This window comes from Manis pentadactyla, chromosome 10 (assembly GCF_030020395.1).
Source record: "Manis pentadactyla isolate mManPen7 chromosome 10, mManPen7.hap1, whole genome shotgun sequence".
In the NCBI taxonomy this organism is placed as follows: Eukaryota; Metazoa; Chordata; class Mammalia; order Pholidota; family Manidae; genus Manis; species Manis pentadactyla.
The window spans coordinates 71008910-71032384 of NC_080028.1; the positions used below are offsets into that span (position 1 = coordinate 71008910).

The following is a 23475-nucleotide window of genomic DNA, read 5'->3' on the forward strand; positions in this document are numbered from 1 at the left end:
ATGAAGTAGAATGAAAACTGTCAAGACAGATGATCTGTATGTGAAGTATTTTATCAGATCTTCCCAGGAGTTGGTGTAGGCCCTTAGACAGCCAGTTTGAGTGAGGCACACATACAATGAAGTGTTTTAATTTTACTTCAAAAGGGCAAGATGTTACCAGAGCAGTGGCTTGCAAACAGCCGGTAAGGTGGGGTGGGCGGCCACTGGAGAGTTTACTTTGGTTCAGTTCCACAGAAGCTCAGCTACAGTTTTAGAATCAGTTTCCCAATTGTATGGCTTTCTCCAGAGGTGCAGTCTGCCAAGTCACACACACAGCTGGTTTTTGTGTTCCTTCAGGGTTTGGAGCTGTTTAGTTCTCTCTAAAGCCCAGGCATGAAGGTGGAGGCATTAGGGGAAGAGTGAGAAGTGCTGTTAATAATTCATTTGAAAGCGGTTTCTATTCAGTTCATATACGGAGTAAGCAAACAAGATAGTATAGGCTTAAATAACTTTAAAAAGAAGTCTTTTGAGTGTTTTAGCTGAGAATAAATTTTTTGATCCGAGATGACATTCAGATGAAATATTCAAGAACAAGTAGTCTCTATATCGTGACAAAACATATCTTTCACAAAGGTTTTTGAAACATTTACATGATGAGAAAAATTGGGGAAGACTCCTTTTTCTTTTAAGTATAATCCTTTTTGGTAGTTATAGGACAATAGATTTTCCAGACTCCTTACTGAGGTCCCATAATTAGAGAAATAAAACTATTAAAAAGAAATAAAGCAGTTGTAGACTCAAAGTTGTGATTTGACTTTATGTTCCTCTCTCCTGCAACAGCTAAGATGGTATTCAGGAGACACAGGATTGATTAAACCTAGCATTTTCAATAAGAAATGGGGACCATCTCTAAACTGACTAGATGGAGAATTGAAAATTATTTGAGGCATAAAAATATTCCTAACAAGGAACAACTTTCCATGTTCTGGTTGGTAATAGTAATAATAGGCACCATCACCGAGAATCCTCTATGTGTTAAGTGCTTTTATATGTCTTCCTATCTTCTGGCATTGTAGGTAGTATTGATGAAGGTGGCTAAAACAACTACCAGAACTAGAAAGTGCACTTTAGCTTAAATTAGTGAACTAAAAATAAATTTGGTTTCTTAGCCATAGGATTTGGTTTATTAAATTGTAGACCAGGCAACAAGTTCTCAAACCACAGAGTACCATGCCTTTGTTTTTTCTGGCATTAACAGAACAGTGTTACTCATGCTGATGATTCCATTTGTAAACTAGATCATGCCCTGCTTGGCTTTTTGAGTGCCTGGTAATAATGTGCCTTAATTGCGGTTCAGTGAAGCCAAACTAATTGCTTGTTGTGCACTTGGATTGCCTTTTTAATTTGCTGTATAATGCAGCCTCTACCAGATACCACAATACATTGTTATCTAAATAAAACTCATTAAAATCATCTTAACAAACAGCAGAATGCCCGATATTTTGTCCATAATCTTGCAAATAAAAGAAAATTGAATGGCATTACAGACAGTTGTAACTTACAAGTGCTCTTTTCTAAGCGCCTTTGCATTCATTTTGGAAAGTATACATAAAATGACAGCTGTGGTGTAAATTGGTGTGATGGCTTTCTTTACTGAGGAGTGTTTTGCTTTGCAGTTTTATTATGTTTTAAACAATAATTCCATGAGCTTTTGAGATGGTCACTTACTTCAGACTGTGCACTTCACCCAATAAGATTAGTAGTCATCCAGTGACTTTGCATTTCAGTGAAAAAAGAAGATAATCTATGCTGCCATTCTCATCTCACAGAACGCCAATCATCATTGTTAAAATTTGTAGGCATAGTTGTTCATGAGTCAGGAAGAAAGCACTCTGTAATGTAATGTTTGTTTCTTTTCAGTTTCCCTGGACTAATAGAGCAGCTCTGCAGAGGACTTGCTCTCAACTCTTTGATTACTAATTTCATTCATGTGACTTAGATTTATTGTGCAGCTGCTGAGTGCCATGAACCATTGTGGAGGTACTAGGGATACCATAGGTTTTTTATTTTAACAATTTTGGTAAATATTTAGCCCTAGAGAAAAATCTTTGAAGTGAATCTTAGAGCTCATAAAATGATTTTAGAAATAGAGTAATATAATTTAAAAGCTTCTAGTAAAAATATGTAATGGATGCCTGTATTAGTTTTCAATAGAAATTACTCTATTACCTGTTTTTCTTTTCTTTTTGTAGGTTATTTCTTATGAGAGTTATGGATATCCCCTATCTAAACTTGGAAGGACCAGACTGTAAGTGAATTTTTATTTTCTCATTGCATCTGCACATTTAAGCGTGTGGTCTGGAAGGGATAACAGGAAAAGTATTACTGAAGAAAGAGATTTTTTCACTTGAAAACAGGCAGTGATTCTGTAGTTGATATGAGTAGCGTGCTTAAGTTAACGGTCCCTTTGGGCCTTGATTAACTCATCTCTTATATTTTCCAGTTTATGCATGAGTTGAATTTTTTAAAAGTATATCTTCTGTTCATTATTTCATTTTCACTCAGAACTCTTATGTTCATCATTTCCTATAATGTATGTAATAGATTTTAAGATGTGCTAACTCTGTCAGTAACAGTGAATGTCCAGTTATTTGAGTATGTATATATTTAAGTCTAGTAGGTGGATTTTTTGTTGTTGAAAACTTTGGAAGGCCAGTCTGTTTGGGAGATGGTTGCTGTTGCTTCGGATTATTTTCTACTTTACCCTCATCGGCCCATGCTGCTGCCCTTCCTAGCCTTGGTTACTTGCCTTAGTACATGTCATAGGGTTATAAAAATGGGTGACCCATACTTGAAGATAATAGTCATTGCAGTAGTAGTTTGAGGATATACTATGCTGCACTCCATATTGGTTTTGCATTTGAATCTATCATTCTCACCACCGTTCTGCAAGCTGAATACCATCATTCTTAATTTATAGCCATGAATAGCTGCAGTAACTAGGCCTCTTGCTCAAACTGGCACAGTTAGGCAGTGGGTCCAGAATTAGAGCACAGGTTTTTGGCTCAGGACTGCCCTGTACTTAAACTCAATTAGCCCATTTTATTTGGACAGTGCATTATTATTTTTTAAGCTAAATAAACATTTGGGCAACTAGATGAAAAGGAGATAGTTAAATGTTTAGTGAAACTTCTTGAACAGAGCAGCTTTTTTTTTCCTCTAAATAATTTTCACAGGAACTTCATGAGCAAAGATGTTTCTGTGTAGAATTGGTAGACTTCAGATTATGGTGGATTCTACTAAGGATCAGCACCAGAGGTCTGGGCTAAGATGGCAGAGTCCTATCATTCCTAAGAATACCTTCAGGAGTTTTTTAGTAAGTGTGAGGCATGATGATTCCCCAAATTAGCCTAGGCTTAGCTTAGTCAAAGAACCACTGGTGTATTGTTCACTTTTCAGTTGTCAGCCTTTCATCGAAAGTTTGTCTTGTAGTGCAGCCTAAACGCGATCATGTTCTCCATGTGACCTTCCCCAAAGAGTGGAAAACCAGCGACCTTTACCAGCTTTTCAGTGCCTTTGGTAAGTGAATAACAAGTTCAAGTATACTTTCAGGAGTTTGCTGTACTTTTGATCTATCTAGGTGGTCAGAGATATATAGTGAGAGAGAGCTTCAGTTTGGACAAAAAAGAATATTAACATGTAAGGTTTTAATTTTACTCATGGAATGTTGAGGGGTTGGATGTACGGCTGTCTTTGTGCTACTGTGATCTGAGGAATTTTTCATGGCACCCCACAATCAAGTGCTGTTACTAATCCACGGAAAGCAAGATACAATTACTGTGGCTGTCCTTGCTCCTGACCATGGAAAATAAGTCTAGGCTGAGGACAAATCATTTTTAAGATTACATTCAGAGAGAATGTCTGTTTCATAAGGGCAGGTGGTCACTGCTTGACATTGAATAGTCCAAGCAGGCGAACACAGATATTTGAGAGGACCAAGATATGTGATCTCTGTGTTAGGTAGGACGGTTCTTCTGTTTTCATTTTATCCGGTCAGGCAATTAGGTTATATTGAACAGTCTTCTGGTTGGAGCTGATATAGGAAGACCCTTCTGATTATAAGTCTTCAGCAATATCTCTTTATTTTACCTGTTTTCTTTGGAAATTCTTGGATAAAGGGAAAACAGCAAGAACCTAATGTCCAACAGGAATGCCTAGCAAATGTTTATGTATTTCTCAAGAGACTTGTATGTAGCCATTTAAAATATATTTGAAGAATTTATTAAAACATGGTAAAGTGTATTGTAACATTTAGAGTAAAAAGTAGATAAAAGTAGGATTCCTATATGACTAACATTAAAATAAAACATTGTATAGAAATTGGACTGAAAAGAGACATCGTGCTATTATCACTGAAATGTTTTAGATAGGATTTCTCCCTCCTCTTTATGCTTTTCAGTGTTTTCTGAAATAAGCCTGTATTAGCTTTTATAAGTAAAAACCTTCACACACTTAAGTTTTAAGTAAAGTAAGTGAAAGCAGGTACACTTTTGGAAAGTTACCCTAATTTTTGCAGATAGTCTAAGTGACGTCTGTACTTCTAGTCCTGCTTTTTAATTTAACTACAGATAGAGAAGTGCAACTGAATTTCATGGCTCATTTCTTTTGAAAGCTTTTGACGTTGTTTCTCATTTTGTATTGTTGAATTCTTATCCCTAGGTAGTCAAACTTTAATTGGCTAAATAAAGTAGAATGCTCTGAGTGGAATTTTTTTTTCATTTTAGTTAAAAAAATTAGCTGTGTGGTATTGAACAAATAACCTCGTATCTTTGTTCTTTTCTTTGAGGTGATGATGATAATGGTGGTTGTGGTGGTGGTGGTGGTGGTGGTGTGGTGATAATACCATCTATTTCATAGACATGTCAGGAGGATTAAATGAGCATTGAAAGCATTTAGAATACTGTGTGGCATGTAGTAACTACTTAAATGTTAGCTGCCCTTACTTCCGAAAAGACAACCTATACACACGGCAGAAGGTAATGAAATAATAGGGAGTGACTTTGTATTTGACAGTGTCCTTATGGCGCCCACTGTGCAGCAGCAGATCAGTGTTTTCCTCTGACAGTGAAACAAAGCAGTTTTTAAGCATTCCTAGCCTTGGAGAAAATTTTCATTGCTAAATTCCAGTGATGTTTACCCATTAAAAAGAAATTCCAGTCTTTGTATTTTTTCAAGAAGAGCAGTAGCAGAAGGCTGGAGATCTCTGCTTTTCCCCTCTGTTTTCTCCAACTTCCTACCCAGCCGCCCCTCTCCTCCGTCCTCCTCAGCACTCTCCTGCATTACATCCTGTCTGCATTTAGCTTTTATTGAGGATTTGTCTCTCTGTATATGGAAACCATTTTGTTCCTAATCTCAGAGTCCCCACCCCTGAGTTGAATCTTTAGCTTTCCAAAAATTCAGCCCATTTGGATTCCACCTCAACTTTTTGCCCCTCTCATTTTTCTTTTCTCTGTTAGTCTGTCTGGTTTTCTCTCTTTGGTACCATCTTTTTCTTGTCCTCCATTCTGCTACCTGTGTTCTTTACATGGCCTTGAGATTAACATTGAATTTTCCTTATTCTTGCTACATTGGTTCATTTCATATTTCCCATTTGTCATTTTCAAAGTTTGTGTCTCTAAAAAGAAGTAGTTGTGTTTTTAAAGTTACATAGTCTCTGATTTTTGTTAATGATCTTGATAGGAGAAAAGTCCCTTTGCTGCCATGAGATTGAATTGAATGATTAAGTGCCCCAGGATTTAATCCAGAAGGATTTTTCTTTTGTTTTTAAAGCTTCTCTTTTTTCCTGTTTTTTTTTTCCCTCTTTTTCTGGAAATTTTAACTGAAATAACTGCTGTGGTAAATTTAAGTTTTACCTCTCTGTAATGCTGAGATTTCGATCAAATTTAAACTAGCACTCCATCTCTCTTTAAATTAACATGTATACTGAAATGCATCAGATATATAAAGGAAATCTGGTACCTATCTAAATGGTCACACATTCACTTTACTTTTAATTAGGTAACATTCAGATATCCTGGATTGATGACACGTCAGCATTTGTTTCTCTGAGCCAGCCTGAACAAGTACAAATTGGTAAGTGTTTTGCCCACTTGTTTTATGTATTAATTAGAGTAAGAGCTTGCCTGCACCCCCACCGCATCTAAATTCAGTGTAATTGGTCAGCTGATTCACAAGCCTTGCTGCCTGATTTGTGTTGAGCTTGTCTCTAAAGTAAAGGAAGTAATTAGTAAGGATCGTTGATGAGAAAATAAGATGAATTTATTGATTCATCAGACATTCTACGTATTTTTTCACTTACCTCAATGCCTGCCTTTGCTTTTGCACTTGTTCTAAAATAAGTTACCGAGTTTTTGAATGTTAGAGTAGCACATTGGGAGGAATAGGAGACATCAAAACGTGATACCTGTATTAACCCATTTGTCTCTGTACTTTTCCCATTTACTTATAAATGTTTGTGATTTATTCATTCTGTTAAACTTGTATCAAATACTTATTTTACAAACAAAACAAAGATATTTTGTTTTTAAAATAGTATAAAAAGATGGAACACCACATCACTTGTTGGCATCTAAAAAAAATTTTTTTTTATTAACGGTCACAAAATACTCTATTTTCTTAGGAGAAGTTATTGTATAACATTGAAGAAAATATGTGCTGTTGAGCTACTTATTTAAATAGGTTTCAAGTTCTCTGGTTTTAATATTGTAAAAGGTATGAAATTTTAAAGTGATAAGTCTAATTATTTCTTTTTATTTAACAAAGTGCGACATGCTAAAACTATATTTCTGAAGTAGTAGTTATGAGATACAAGTTCAGATCAGAGTATTTTGATATTAAAAAAAAATTATACGACCATTGCTGGCATAGGTGGTGGTGTAAAGATGAGAGGCTTAAGCTCTGGAATCATACTGTTGAACTGCCTCTGGTTGTGTGACCTTGTGCAAGTTTTTTAAGCTTGGTAAGCTTCTGCTTATCTCTCTAAACTGAGAGTGGTAGTATGGACTTCTCAGGGTTAAGGTGAAGATTACATGAAATTATGTATCTAATACTTGGCACACCTTTGAACTTTTATCAGTTATTTAATAGTAGTTTTCACTATGAACTGTACTTGAGGAGCACATGACACCAGTAGTGGTATTGGATGTAGGGTGTGAATGATGTTGCTTGTTATATGTTTTAATATTTGCTTTTTTCTGTGATTCCTTCCCCACAGCGCTTAGACAGTTGTGGTAGGATCTAAAGGGACTGAATTTTTGGAGAGCTAAAAATTCAAGTTGGTAGGTGGGGTCTCTGAGATTAAGACTGTAGTGAGACTTCAGTGCAGATGAAAGAACATGAACACTCTTGACCTGGAGTCCGTTTGTGCCTCCTCCATTCAGTATCACACCTCAGCTCCCTTTTGGTCACACTGGGGTCACACTGAAGCCATGCCGTGGGGTAGTAGGAGATGCATAGGCTTTGAAGTCAGGCTTATCCGGCGACCCACCTGGCCTCCACCAGTGGTCATCCACTCATATTTGGGCAAGTTTGTAAACTCCAAGCTACAGTTTCCTCCTTTGAGAGATGGGGATGCTGGTAGTTACTTTATGGGGTGAGATCCTGGATATTAATGTTTCCACAAGCAGTGCTGGACAAGTGGTAGGTAATTATTAAAATGTCTCCTTGACCTCCCTTGCTGTGAATAGTAAAAATAAGAGTGTGTTAAAGTGCTTTGAAATCTATAAAACACTAGTTAGTAGTATTTACTTGAAAATAGAAGCGTAATTCCTTGTTTATATGTATGGGGTATCAAAGCTTCTTTTAATGTACCTGTTACACCATATTTGATGTCCCATAATAATTGTTCCCTTACTTATTACTGAAAGATTCCTCAAACAGTAGCTTTTAAAGCTCGGTATTTCATTTCATGATACCTGAACTTGGGGAGCCACATTTCAGAATCCTGGAGCCACAGAAGCACTCTAATTTGATTGTTTGCCCATATGTGCCACTTCTCTGAGGGCAATGCCAAGTCCAACTTATTCACCACTGACTCCTCCAGTTCGTGGCATGCACTGTGGCACGAGAAATAAATGTGTGCTTGAACCAGTAGTATGGGGAGTAGGCCAGGATGATATTGTGACCTTTTCCCTCCTAGATTAAGAAGTAGTGACTGTTGTCTTTTGCTATATGCAGCTTTCCTAGTAAAGTCTAATTTATCAGTAATTTATCTTTTCTTAAATCTAATTTATCTTTTCTTAAATAAAAGAGAACTTTTAACATAAATACCTGGCCATTTGCACATGCTGTCCCTGTGACCATAGTTTCCTTTGCCGAAAGCAATCTTTGGCTCAGCTCTCCCCTTGCTCCAGAGCCTGGCTGTGTCCTACTTTTCTCCTCATCTTGGTTTAAACATCCGTTTATCTGATGCCTTTCTGGCTCCCTTTGCAGGGGATTGGACCCTGTTTTCTGTGCTGTCTTCGCATCCTTTATCGATCTTGTCAATAGACTGTAAACTCTTTTGAGAGCAGGAACCATTTATCTTGTTCACTACTTTGTTTTCAGTACTTAAAATTGTAGTGTCTGATATTTGTAAGTATATGTTAAATATTAAGCTGAATAAATGATATTCAAGGTATTGTGACTTAAAAATCCCTTTTTGCATGTGTTGGGTATATCTAATGTCTCTGGTCTTTTGCCAGTTTCTAAAATCATGCATATATTTCATTGAAAGACAATGTAAAATTTGTTTTTTATAGTAGTAATTCTAATGATGAGAGAGACCCATAGTCCATCTAATGTGCTGCAAAACCTATTAATGTTATCTTAAACAAATTACTCATTTCAGCGGAAACAGAGGGCCTTTTAGATCAATAAGGTAACATTGGAAAAATCGTTAAATACCTATTTATGTAACAACTCATAATGGCTTCTTTGGCTGTATTACAAACTATTTTTGATTTACATTTTAGGAGTTGCTTTTTAACTGACACATGTCCTTTTCTTTTGATAATACTGTATCTAATCAAGATTAAAAAAAATAATTTTCAACATCTTGAATATGAAATTTCTCCTTTTCTGGGAAACATTATACTAATTATTAAAACCCTTCTTTGGTTGACTCCCTATATTTGTTTGCTTCTGCTGTGATGAGGGTGCTTGGTGGCTTTCAAGTGTTCAGGTAGTGATAATTCATACATGCTGTACAATCAGCATGCTTCCCCTCTGGCTCTTCAGATGAGACAGTACACAGCCAGTAGGGGACCTACTGCCGTGGGGAACATCACTTAGTTTCACCATTTGAGAATTCTTCTCAAAGTAGTCGAGTAAGGAATCACCTGTAATGGTCATATTTGAATAGCTTATTTATATTTTAAGATTTTTATATTCCTAATATAGTTTTGCTAAGTGGGGGAGGAGCTCAACAATATTTCAGAAGTAGAACTTTCTAGTCACACGCTGAATATTTAGACAGTAGTGTTTTGAGTATTCTTAAATATATTATAAGGCATTATCTCTCTGCTTGTAATTTTTATAGAAATTGCTTGAGAAAAATAACCTTTCATTTATTTTGAAAGCTGGAGATTGGTGTGCACTGTGAATACTAAAAGAAAATTTTAAAAACCAGAAACTGGTAGAGGCACTTTAGAAAAGGAAGACACTTAACAGTTATTTTGTAAAGCTAGGCTAAATTCAGGTGGTAATACAAATTCTGAAGTTTGTTCAGCATGATTTGTTGGGACGGGGGAGCAGGTACTTGGACTCACTTTAGTCCAGAGTGTGAGTGTGCTTATATTAAACTATACTTTTAAAAGCAGGTAAATATTAGAGTTGTGGATATGACTCTTTTGAGGCAATTATTCAGGGCTGAATTTGCTAAAAGGCTGCTTATAACTTTAAACTTCACTTGTGCTTTTTGTTATCCTTTTTCTGTTTGCAGAATCTGTAGTGATAACTGCTTTTCATTTGTGATACTGGTAATTTGTGTTCTTGTTTTTCATTAATCACTCTAGCTAGGGGTTACTGGTTTTGTTGATCTTTTCAAGGAACCAGTTTTGGTTTAATTCGTTTTTCTGTATTTTTTGGTGTTATGTATTTTGTTGGTTTCTGCCTTCCACCCTGCCTCCCCGTTCTCCCTTCCTTACTTGCTTTGGGTTTACTTTGCCCTTCTTTGTAGACCTTTATGTGATAGATTAAAAAAAAATTTCTTCTAAAATTTTTTAAACCTGGCTTCCTGTGGTTGCCAGGGTCAGATAGCTTAGTGGTCAGCCATGGTTAGTCGGGTGTTGTGCTTAAGCCCCTTGAGGCAGTGAGGCTTCCATCCTTTGCCAGCTGGGGTGGGGAACACATTCAGCATTCAAGCAGTTTACATGTCTGCCCCAGGTTTTACTTTTGGCTGTACCTTCAGGTCTCCCTGTGTGGGTGCAGAAGGCCTCAAGACCAGTTAGCAGTGTGTATGTAGCTAGGACTCTCTCCAAATCATTGATTTTGAACTTTTTTGTCTGTTTCTAATATAAATATTTAAAGCTATAAATCATCTGCTAAGCACTGCTTTAGGTGCACCCCACAAATTATATGTGATAATTATAAGTTTGATATATATCAAACAAATTATAAGTTTGATAAAGTTTCTGATTTCTCCTTTGACCCTGGATTATTTAGAAGTGTATTGTTTAATTTCCAAGTACTTAGAATTTTCCTAGATCTCTTACTGCTGTTGCTACTAATTTCAAATTTAATTCTGTTGTGATGAGAGATTTCAATATGATTTCCATCTTTTGAAATTTGCTGAAATTTGCTTTATGGTCTAGTACAAAGTCCATCTTGCTGAATGTACTGTGTGCACTTGAAAAGAATGTGAATTCTATGTTATATGGTTTGTTCTCTGTTGTTCTTTACTCATATTTTATTTAGTAGCGCTATCAGTTTTTGAGAGGGAGCATTAAAAACTATGTCTATTTCCCCTTTAATTTAGTCAATTTTCATGTCATATATTTTGAGGCTGTTTTATTGGGTGCATACCCATTTGTGATTGTTTTGTCCTTCTGATAAATTGAGCCCTTTATCATTATGAAATGTCCTCCTTTATCTTTTGTGTTACTATTATCTTTTTAAGTCTATTTTGTTTGATAATAATCAAATAAGTCAATCTACCCTTGTATTTTTTTATGTTTGCCTGTCATATCCTTTTCCTTCCATTTACTCTTAACCTATCTCTGTGTGTGTGTGTGTATAAACGCAGTCTCTTATACACAATACCTAGCTGGGTCTTGCTTTCTTATCTATTCTGATAACTGACTTTTAATTAGAATGTTTCAGTCCCCTGATATTTAATGTAATTATTTATATGGTTAGGCTTATCACTTAAAAATTTGTTCTTTGTTCTCTGTGATTTTTGTTCCTTTGTTTCTCCCTTTCCTGTCTTCTGTTGCATTGTTTGAATTTTTAAAAAGCATTCCATGTAATTTCTCTACTGTCTTTTTAGTACTACCTCTTTGCAGTGTTTTAGTGTTTGCTTTGGAAATTTCAATATATCTATATGCATAACTTTTCACAGTCTATTTGAGTTCATATGGTACCACTTCACAAAGAGTGTAGAAACCTTACATCCAGTGTAGGTCAATTTACTGTAGTCCCCATTGTCTTCCACGCTGTTGTAGTTGGCATACACATATGGTGGGCCTATGTATTATATCTGCGTGCATTATAAATCCCACAAAGTTGTATTGCAATTTTGCTTTAAGCAGCCATATGTATTTCAAGAGAATTAAATGGATTAAGAATATAAATCTTTTCTGTTTACTCAGATATGTATCATTTCACATGTCTTAATTCATTCATGAAGATACAGCTTTCTTTTGGGTGTCATTTTGTCAGCCTAAAGTATTGATCATTTTTTCTTATAGTGGTTGGTGTGGTGGCAGGGGATTCTCTTAGTTTTCCTTTATCTGAAAATGTCTTTATTTGCGTTCATCCGTGTACGATATTTTAGTTTGATATAAAATCTGGGCTTTTCTTTCAACATTTAAAAGATGTTGTCCCATTGTCTTCTGGCCTCCGTGGTTTCTGATGAGGAGTCTGCTGTCATTTGAATCATTGTTGCCCTACATGTAACAGGTTAATTTTTCCTCTAACTGCTTTTCAGATTTTCCCTTACCATTGGCTCTAAGCAATTTGGTCTGATAAACTTAGACATGGCTTTCTTCATAATTATCCTAATGGGGTTGATTGAGCTTGAACCTGTAAATTTATGTCTTTCACCAGATTTGGGAAGTTTTTAGCTATTTTTCACATTTTTTTTATGTTCTGTATTTTCCTGCTTCTCCTTCTGGGACTTTTTGGTATTGTTCCAGTGGTTCCTGATGTGCTGCTAATTTTATTCTACCTTCTTTCTTTCTCTTCTTCAGATTGGATAACTTCTATTGACCTACAAGCTTATTGACTCTTACTCCCATCATTACTATTCTGCTATTAAGCCCATCCAGTGAATTTTTTATTTCATATATTGTACTTCTCAGTTTTGTATTTCCATTCAGTTTATTTTTTATCTTTTCTATTTCTTATTGAGATTTCCTATCTTTCTTTTATTTTGAGCCTATATATTTTTTACCTCAATGAACATAGAATAGCTTGTTTAAAGTCTTTGTCTAATAATTCCAACATCTGCATCATCTAGGTGTTGGTACCTATTGATCTCTTTTCCCTTGAAAATGGGTCACCTTTTCCTGGTTCTTCCTATGTTAAGTAATGGGATTCTTTCCTGGACATTGTGAATGTTTTTTTGTGGAGACTCTGGATTCACTTATGTTTTTCAGAAGAATTTTGACATTTTTGTTTTAGTTGTAGCAGGTAATTAAGTCCTTAGTCAAAAAGATTTTTTTTTGCATTTTTTCCCAAAGCTTTTTATTTTATTTTATTTTTGTTGTCATTAATCTACAATTACATGAAGAACATTATGTTTACTAGGGTCGCCCCTTCACCAAGTCCCGCACACCAGTGCCATTACAGTCACTGTCTATACTGTCCATCAGCGTAGTAAGATGGTGTAAAATCACTACTTGCCTTCTCTGTGTGCTATACTGCCCTCCCCGTGCCCACCCCCACATTATACATGCTAATCGTAATACCCCCTTTCTTTTTCCCCACCCTGTCCCTTCCTACCCTCCCATCCTCCCCAGTCCCTTTCCCTTTGGTAACTGTGAATGCATTCTTGGGTACTGTGAGTCTGCTGCTGTTTTGTTCCTTCAGTTTTTCCTTTTTCTTATACTTCACATAAGAGTGAAATCATTTCATATTTGTCTTTCTCCGCCTGGCTTATTTTACCGAGCTTAATACCCTCTAGCTCCATCCATGTTGTTGCAAATGGTAGGATTTGTTTTCTTCTTATGGTTGAATAATATTCCATTGTGTATGTGTACCACATCTTCTTTATCCATTCATCTACTGATGGACACTTAAGTTGCTTTCATTTCTTGGCTATTGTAAATAGTGCTTTGATAAACATAGGGGTGCATCCGTCTTTTTTCAAACTGGGCTGCTGCATTCGTAGGGTAAATTCCTAGAAGTGGAATTCCTGGGTCAACTGGTATTTCTATTTTGAGTTTTTTGAGGAACCTCCATACTGCTTTCCATAATGGTTGAACTAATTTGCATTCCCACCAACAGTGTAGGAGGGTTCCCCTTTCTCCACAACCTCACCAACATTTGTTTTTGTTTGTCTTTTGGATGGTAGCCATATATCTCATTGTGGTTTTAATTTGCATTTCTCTGATGACTAGCGATGTGGAGCATCTTTTCATGTGTCTGTTTGCCATCTGAATTTCTTCTTTGGAGAAGTGTCTGTTCAGCTCCTCTGCCCATTTTTTAATTGGATTATTTGCTTTTTGTTTGTTGAGGTGCGTGAGCTCTTTATATATTTTGGATGTCAACCCTTTATCGGATCTGTCATTTATGAATATATTCTCCCATACTGTAGGGTACCTTCTTGTTCTATTGATGGTGTCCTTTACTGTACAGAAGCTTTTCAGCTTGATGTAGTCCCATTTGTTCATTTTTGCTTTTGTTTCCCTTGCCTGGGGAGATATGTTAATGAAGAAATCACTCATGTTTATGTTCAAGAGATTTTTGCCTATGTTTTTTTCTAAGAATTTTATGATTTCATGACTTACATTCAGGTCTTTGATCCATTTCGAATTTACTTTTGTGTATGGAGTTAGACAGTGATCCAGTTTCATTCTCTTACATGCAGCTGTCCAGTTTTGCCAGCACCATCTGTTGAAGAGACTGTCATTTCACCATTGTATGTCCATGGCTCCTTTATCATATATTAATTGACCACATATGTTTGGTTTAATGTCTGGAGTCTCTATTCTGTTCCACTGGTCTGTGGCTCTGTTCTTGTGCCAGGACCAAATTGTCTTGATTACTGTGGCTTTGTAGTAGAGCTTGAAGTTGGGGAGTGAGATCCCCCCCATTTTATTCTTCCTTCTTAGAATTGCTTTGGCTATTTGGGGTCTTTGGTGGTTCCATATGAATTTTAAAACTATTTGTTCCAGTTTGTTGAAGAATGCTGTTGGTAATGTGATAGGGATTGCATCAAATCTGTATATTGCTATGGGCAAGATGGCCATTTTGACTATATTAATTATTCCTTGCCAAGAGCATGGGATGAGTTTCCATTTGTTAGTGTACTCTTTAATTTCTCTTAAGAGTATCTTGTAGTTTTCAGGGTATAGGTCTTTCACTTCCTTGGTTAGGTTTATTCCGAGGTATTTTATTCTTTTTGATGCAATTGTGAATGGAATTGTTTTCCTGATTTCTCTTTCTGTTAGTTCATTGTTAGTGTATAGGAAAACCACAGATATCTGTGTTAATTTTGTACCCTGCAACTTTGCTGTATTCCTATATCAGTTCTAGTAGTTTTGGAGTGGAGTCTTTAGGGTTTTTTATGTACAATATCATGTCATCTGCAAATAGTGACAGTTTTACTTCTTCTTTACCAATATGGATTTCTTGTATTTCTTTGTTTTGTCTAATTGCCATGGCTAGGACCTCCAGTACTATGTTAAATAACAGTGGGGAGAGTGGGCATCCCTGTCTTGTTCCTGATCTTAGAGGAAAGGCTTTCAGCTTCTCACTGTTCAGTATGATGTTAGCTGTGGGTTTATCATATATGGCCTTTATTATGTTGAGGTACTTGCCCTCTATTCCCATTTTGCTGAGAGTTTTTATCATGAATGGATGTTGAATTTTGTTGAATGCTTTTTCAGCATCTATGGAGATAATTATGTGGTTTTTATCTTTCTTTTGGTTTATGTGGTGGATGATGTTGATGGATTTTTGAATGTTGTACCATCCTTGCATCCCTGGGATGAATCCCACGTGGTCATGGTGTATGATCCTTTTGATGTATTTTTGAATTCAGATTGTTAATATTTTGTTGAGTATTTTTGCATCTACATTCATCAGGAATATTGGTCTGTAGTTTTCTTTTTTGGTGGGGTCTTTGCCTGGTTTTTGTATTAGGGTGATGTTGGCTTCATAGTATAAGTTTGGGAGTGTTCCCTCCTCTTCTGTTTTTTGGAAAACTTTAAGGAGAATGGGTGTTATGTCTTCCCTGTATGTCTGATAAAATTCTGAGGTAAATCCATCTGGCCCAGGGGTTTTGTTCTTGGGTAGTTTTTTGATTACCACTTCAATTTCTTTGCTCGTAATTGGTTTGTTTAAATTTTGTGTTTCTTCCTTGGTCAGTCTTGGAAGGTTGTATTTTTCTAGGAAGTTGTCCATTTCTTCTAGGTTTTCCAGCTTGTTTTTATAGTATTCTCTAATAATTCTTTGTGTTTCTGTGGGGTCCGTCGTGATTTTTCCTTTCTCGTTTCTGATTCTGTTGATGTGTCTTGATCCTCTTTCTCTCTGAATAAGTCTGGCTAGAGGCTTATCTATTTTATTTTCTCAAAGAACCAGGTCTTGGTTTCATTGATTTTTTTCTATTATTTTATTCTTCTCAATTTTGTTTATTTCTTCTCTGATCTTTATTATGTCCCTCCTTCTGCTGACTTTTGGCCTCATTTGTTCTTCTTTTTCCAATTTCGATAATTGTGACGTTAGACTATTCATTTGAGATTGTTCTTCCTTCTTAAGTATGCCTGGATTGCTATATGCTTTCCTCTTATGACTGTTTTCACTACGTCCCACAGAAGTTGGGGCTTTGTGTTGTTGTTGTCATTTGTTTCCATATATTGTTTGATCTCTATTTTAATTTGGTCATTGATCCATTGATTATTTAGGAGCATGTTTTTAAGCCTCCATGTGTTTGTGGGCCTTTTTGCTTTCTTTGTACAATTTAGTTCTAGTTTTATACCTCTGTGGTCTGAGAAGTTGTTTGGTAGAATTTCAGTCTTTTTGAATTTACCGAGGCTCTTTTTGTGACCTAGTATGTGGTCTATTCTGTAGAATGTTCCATGTGCACTTGAGAAGAATGTGTATCCTGTTGCTTTTGGATGTAGAGTTCTATATATGTCTATTAGGTCCATCTGTTCTAGTGTGTTGTTCAGTGCCTCTGTGTCCTTACTTATTTTCTTTCTGGTAGCTCTATCCTTTGGAGTGAGTGGTGTGTTGAAGTCTCCTAAAATGAATGCATTGCATTCTATTTTGTCCTTTAGTTCTGTTAGTATTTGTTTCACATATGCTGGTGCTCCTGTGTTGGGTGCATATATATTTATAATGGTTATATCCTCTTGTTGGACTTACCCCTTTATCATTATATAATGTCCTTCTTTATCTCTTGTTACTTTCTTTGTTTTGATGTCTATTTTGTCTAGTATTAGCACTGTAACACTTGCTTTTTTCTCCCTGTTGTTTGTATGAAATATCTTTTTCCATCCCTTGACTTTTAGTCTTTGTATGTCTTTGGGTTTGATGTAAGTCTCTTGTAAGCAGCATATAGATGGGTCTTGCTTTTTTATCCATTTTTGTTACTCTGTGTCTTTTGATTGGTGCATTCAGTTCATTTACATTTAGGGTGATTATTGAAAGATATGTACTTATTGCTATTGCAGGCTTTAGATTCGTGGTTACCAAAGGTTCAAGGTTAGCTTCTTTACTGTCTAATTGTTTAGCTTAATTCGCTTATTGAGCTATTATAAACACTGCCTGGTGATTCTTTATTTCTCTCCCTTCTTATTCCTCCTCCTCCATTCTTTATATGTTAGGTGTTTTGTTCTGTGCTCTTTTGTGTTTCCATTGACTGCTTTTGTGGATAGTTGATTTTATTTTTTGTCTGTAGTTAGTATTTGGTTAGTCTGCTTTCTTTGTTATGATTTTATTTTCTCTGGTGACATCTGTTTAGCCTTAGGAGTGCTCCCATCTAGACCAGTCCCTCTAACATACCCTGTAGAGGTGGTTTGTGGGAGGCAAATTCCCTCAACTTTTGCTTGTCTGGGAATTGTTTAATCCCTCCTTCATATTTAAATGATAAACAGTATTCTTGGTTCAAGGCCCTTCTGTTTCATTTCATTAAATATATCATGCCATTGTCTTCTGGCCTATAAGGTTTCTGTTGAGAAGTCTGATGATAGCCTGATGGGTTTTCCTTTGTAGGTGACCTTTTTCCTCTCTCCAGCTGCCTTTAAAACTCTGTCCTTGTCCTTGATCTTTGCCATTTTTATTATTATGTGTCTTGGTGTTGTCCTCCTTGGGTCCCTTCTGTTGGTAGTTCTGTGTGCTTCTGTGGTCTGAGCAACTATTTCCTCCCCCAGTTTGGGGAAGTTTTCAGCAATTATTTCTTCAAAGACACTTTCTATTCCTTTTTCTTTCTCTTCTTCTTCTTTTGGTACCCCTATAATGCAAATATTGTTCCATTTGGATTGGTCTCACAATTCTCGTAATATTCTTTCATTCCTGCAGAATCTTTTATCCCTCTGTGCATCAGCTTCTCTGCGTTCCTGTTCTCTGCTTCCTATTCCATTAACGGCCTCTTGCACCTCATCCAGTCTGCTCTTAAGCCCTTCCAGAGATTGTTTCATTTCTGTAATCTCCTTCCAGACTTCATCCCTTAGTTCTTGCATATTTCTCTGAAGATCTATCAGCATGGTTATGACCTTTATTTTGAATTCTTTTTCAGGGAGATTGGTTAGGTCTATCTCCTTCTCAGTGGTTGTCTAGGCTATTTGGACTGGACTAAATTCTTCTGCCTTTTCATGGCAATAGAGGTAGTTTTGGGGAGCTGGTGCATGTGTTGACTGGGAGAATGTCCCTCCTTTCTAGTTGTGCCCTTCCTCTCCTGGGATAACAGTGACCCCTAGTGGTTTGTGCTGGGCCTCTGCACGCAGACTGGATCTCATTCTTGCCCGGCCCCTGTGAAAGAAGCTCTGCCCGGTTGCTATGGGCGTGGCTTCTGCCGCTATGGCGGAGTTGCATGGGAGGGGGAACAGGTGGGAGGCTGTTTATCACCGTGAGGGGCCTCCAAGCTGCGCTGCCACCCAGGGGGGTGGGGTGCCTGGGGCTCCCCAGGATTCCCAGCTACTGGGCTGATTGCACCGGGGCGCTTCCGTCCAGCTGTGAGGCCCTGTCCCTTTAAGATTTTCAAAGGGCACTTGCTTTTCTTTTGTCCCAGGTGCGCTGGCTGCCGGGACCCACTCACAGGTCGTACTGTCCTGTTTCCCTAGTGTCCAGTACCCCACGCACTGTGTGTCTGTGCTCCGGTGCAGATAGCTAGGGCTGGGTGTTCAGCAGTCCTGGGCTCCCTCTCCCTTCCCGCTCCGACTCCTCTCCTCCTGCCGGGAGCTGGGGTGAGCCACGCTTGGGTCCCGCCGGGCTGTGACTTGTATCTTACCCCCTTCGGGAGGCGCTGGGTCCTCGCAGGTATAGCTGTAGTCTGGCTGTTGTCCTGTGTCTTCTCGTCTCTCTTTTAGGAATAGTTGTATTTGTTGTATTTTCAAAAATATATATGGTTTTGGGAGGAGATTGCTGCTGCTCTATTCATGACGCCATCTTGGCTCTGCCCCCGCAAAGCTTTTGTTATTAGAAGACATTGATTTGTTAGGAACTCATTCGTCCATTCTGGAGGTAGAACACCTTTACCCATGCTTTTAAATTGTTGCTTTTATAGTATCTGCCTTTGATGCATAACTTGCTGCCATATTATGTTCCTCTTTGTTTAATAACATTTGAGAAGTTCTCATGTTAATTCATAGGGCAGCCCTGCTACTTACCTCCTTTAACCAATTAAAAATTACTTAAGTTCATTTCCTTTTAGATAGCCATGTATATACCAATAGACAAAATCCAGGCAAAGTATTTGGTATCTTTGCTTCTATTTGAAGTGATTTTTATAATTGGCTAATGTGTTAATGTGTATTTATTCTTTTCAAAGAGGAAATGCACAGAACACTCAAGAAAGAACCTAGAAGCAATGTTTTCCCTTGCATCTTCTTTTTTCTAATTTTAAAGTCTGTGTGGAGTTGGTTTACAACAGTTATCATGAATTATAAATACAGCAATGAGTTCAATTGGGACATGACTTCTTTTTTCCTTTTTAAAAAATTTTTTTAATTAAGGTATTATTGATACTCTTATGAAGGTTTCACATGAAAAACCAATGTGTTTGCTACATGTACCCCATATTATCAAGTCCCCACCCACACCCCATTGCAGTCACTGTCCATCAGTGTAGTAAGATACCACAGATTCACTATTTGCCTTCTCTGAGCTACACTACCTTCCCTGTGACCCTTCACACCATGTGTACTAAACATAATACCCCTCAATCCCCTTCTCCCTCCCTCCCTACCCACCCTCCCACACTCCTCATCTTTGGTAACCACTAGTGCCTTCTTGGAGTCTGTGAGTCTGCTGCTGTTTATTCCTTCAGTTTTGCTTCGTTGTTATACTCCACAAATGAGGGAAATCATTTGCCATTTGTCTTTCTCCACCTGTCTTATTTCATTGAGCATAATATCCTCCAGATCCATCCATGCTGCTGCAAATGATAGAATTTGTTTCTTTCTTTTTTTTTTGTAGATAATTATTTTTTATTGAAGGGTAGTTGACACACAGTATTACATTAGTTTCAGGTGTACAACACAGCGATTCAACATTTATATACATGATAATACTAGGTACCAGCTATCACCATACCAGTTCTTACAATATTTTGACTATATTCCTTATGCTATACATTACATCCCGGTTACTTATTTATTTTACAATTGGAAGTGTGTACTTTTTTTGTTGTTGTTGTCGTTGTTGTTGTGAGAGCATCTCTCATATTTATTGATCAAATGGTTGTTAACAACAATAAAATTCTGTATAGGGGAGTCAATACTCAATGCACAATCATTAATCCACCCCAAACCTAATTTTTGTCAGTCTCCAATCTCCTGAAGCATAACGAACAAGTTCTTACATGGAGAACAAATTCTTACATAGTGAATAAGTTACATGTTGAACAGTACAAGGGCAGTCATCACAGAAACTTTCGGTTTTGCTCATGCATTATGAACTATAAACAGTCAGTTCAAATATGAATACTCATTTGATTTTTATACTTGATTTATATGTGGATACCACATTTCTCTCTTTATTATTATTATTTTTAATAAAATGCTGAAGTGGTAGGTAGATACAAGATAAAGGTAGAAAACATAGTTTAGTGTTGTAAGAGAGCAAATGTAGATGATCAGGCATGTGCCTGTAGACTATGTGTTAATCCAAGCTAGACAAGGGCAATAAAACATCCACGGATGCAGATTTCTCTCAGAACGGGGTGGGTGAGGTTCTAAGCCTCACCTCTGTTGATCCCCAATTTCTCACCTGATGGCCCCCCTGTGACTATGCCTGTCTTAGGTTGTTCCTCCCTTGAGGAATCTTACCCGTCTCTGGCTAACCAGTCATCTTCCGGGACCATACAGGGAAATGTAAAGTTGGTAAGTGAGAGAGAAGCCTTATTGTTTGAAAAGGTTAGCTTTTTACTTCTTTGCATATTAATGCCCTGTGGCTTCTATGCTCAGCATTTGTCTTGAGGTATCTTTACCACTTGGAAGAATTATGATACTCGGTAAATTTGATATGAGGCACGAATTCTATTTAAGGGTTGTAATTAGGAAGGAAGAAGAAAAGCTATAGAAGTAGCAGGTGGAAGAAAACATTGGAAGATGGATTATTTCTTTGACATATCTTCTTGTAGAGTAACTTCAGCATGTATAGGTTTTAAACTACTAATTAAATTGCGTACACACATTAACATAATAGGAGTATAGTTACATAACCAAAGCATATCTGTAATTACCAGCCATCTCCAGTGAAACCAAGAAAACCAGTTAGGCACCTTAGGCATTTGTGAAAACTTATCTATGATATGGTGGATATTGTCCAACTGAACTTGAACAGTCTGAGAGAAATCAGACAATTTAAAACAACCCATTCCTGGGGACTGTTCACATCCCATATGTTCTTTTAACAGTAAATAGTCTGTAGTTGTAAGATTTTGGAGCGCTACAATTTGCACTTCTCCTAATTCTTGGTTCAGTTCCAACAGTATAGATCCAGTCAAATTTGTTGTTTTACTGTATGCACAGGCCAGCTTAGATATCTCCTTCTTCATTCCCATGGCATGTCCAGGAACTGGTGGGATGAGTGCATCTACAGCTGTAGCAGTGCCTGGTTCTTTGATGGGGTTTTTTGATGATCATCTTCTGGCATGAGTCTTCCAGAGAGTGCTGATGTTGCAAGTTCTTTTTCATAGCGTATCTTAGTTCATTTTCGGGGTAGCCCAATTAGGCTTTGATCCTCTGTATAAACACAAACAGGCCCTTTGCCTACACTTTTATATGCCCTTTATACCCTTGTATAGAACTCATTGGAGTTCACCACACAGGAACTGCCTTTTTCTTTTTTGGTATCATTAATCTACACTTACATGACGAATATTATGTTTACTAGGCTCTCCCATATACCAGGTCCCCCCTATAAACCCCTTTACAGTCAGTGTCCATCAGCATAGCAAATGTTGTAGAATCACTACTTGCCTTCTCTGTGTTGTACAGCCCTCCCCTTTCTCCCCCCCATGCATGCTAATCTTAATACCCCCCTCCTTCTCCCCACCCCCTTATCCCTCCCTACCCACCCATCCTCCCCAGTCCCTTTCCCTTTGGTACCTGTTATTCCATTCTTGAGTTCTGTGATTCTGCTGCTGTTTTGTTCCTTCAGTTTTTCCTTTGTACTTATATTCCACAGATGAGTGAAATCATTTGGTATTTCTCTTTCTCCGCTTCGCTTGTCTCACTAAGCATAATACCCTCCAGCTCCATCCATGTTGCTGCAAATGGTAGGATTTGCCCTTTTCTTATGGCTGAGTAGTATTCCATTGTGTATATGTACCACATCTTCTTTATCCATTCATCTATCGATGGACATTTAGGTTGCTTCCAATTCTTGGCTATTGTAAATAGTGCTGCGATAAACATAGGAGTGCATTGGTCTTTCTCAAACTTGATTGCTTCATTCTTGGGGTAAATTCCTAGGAGTGCCATTCCTGGGTCAAATGGTAAGTCTGTTTTGAGCATTTTGATGTACCTCCATACTGCTTTCCACAATGGTTGAACTAATTTACATTCCCACCAGCAGTGTAGGAGGGTTCCCCTTTCTCCACAGCCTTGCCAACATTTGTTGTTGTTTGTCTTTTGGATGGCAGCCATCCTTACAGGTGTGAGGTGATACCTCATTGTAGTTTTAATTTGCATTTCTCTGATAATTAGCGATGTGGAGCATCTTTTCATGTGTCTGTTGGCCATCTGTATTTCTTTTTTGGAGAACTGTCTGTTCAGTTCCTCTGCCCATTTTCCAATTGGGTTATTTGTTTTTTGTTTGTTGAGGTGTGTGAGCTCTTTATATATTCTGGATGTCAAGCCTTTATCGGATGTGTCATTTTCAAATATATTCTCCCATACTGTAGGGATCCTTTTTGTTCTATTGATGGTGTCTTTTGCTGTACAGAAGCTTTTCAGCTTAATATAGTCCCACTTGTTCATTTTTGCTGTTGTTTTCCTTGCCCGGGGAGATATGTTCAAGAAGAGGTCACTCATGTTTGTGTGTAAGAGGTTTTTGCCTATGTTTTCTTCCAAGAGTTTAATGGTTTCATGACTTACATTCAGGTCTTTGATCCATTTTGAGTTTACTTTTGTATATGGGGTTAGACAATGGTCCAGTTTCATTCTCCTACATGTAGCTGTCCAGTTTTGCCAGCACCATCTGTTGAAGAGGCTGTCATTTCGCCATTGTATGTCCATGGCTCCTTTATCAAATATTAATTGACCATATATGTCTGGGTTAATGTCTGGATTCTCTAGTCTGTTCCATTGGTCTGTGGCTCTGTTCTTATGCCAGTACCAAATTGTCTTGATTACTATGGCTTTATAGTAGAGCTTGTAGTTGGGGAGTGAGATTCCCCCCTACTTTATT

The 23475-nt window shown here is 37.4% G+C and overlaps 1 protein-coding gene across 8 annotated transcripts in view; it reads left to right on the forward strand.

Annotated features, from left to right (window-relative positions):
- PARN (poly(A)-specific ribonuclease) overlaps positions 1 to 23475 on the forward strand; it is a 188574-nt gene that overhangs the window by 77242 nt on the left and 87857 nt on the right. For all 8 annotated transcript variants that reach the window (XR_008992103.1, XR_008992104.1, XM_057486946.1 and 5 more), the window contains 3 exons: positions 2232 to 2287; positions 3472 to 3558; positions 6037 to 6111. Coding sequence is in view for 6 of the 8 variants with exons in the window: in XM_057486946.1 (XP_057342929.1) it covers positions 2232 to 2287; positions 3472 to 3558; positions 6037 to 6111 (218 nt within the window). In the remaining 2 variants the exon portion in view is untranslated. The remainder of the gene's footprint in view (positions 1 to 2231; positions 2288 to 3471; positions 3559 to 6036; positions 6112 to 23475) is intronic.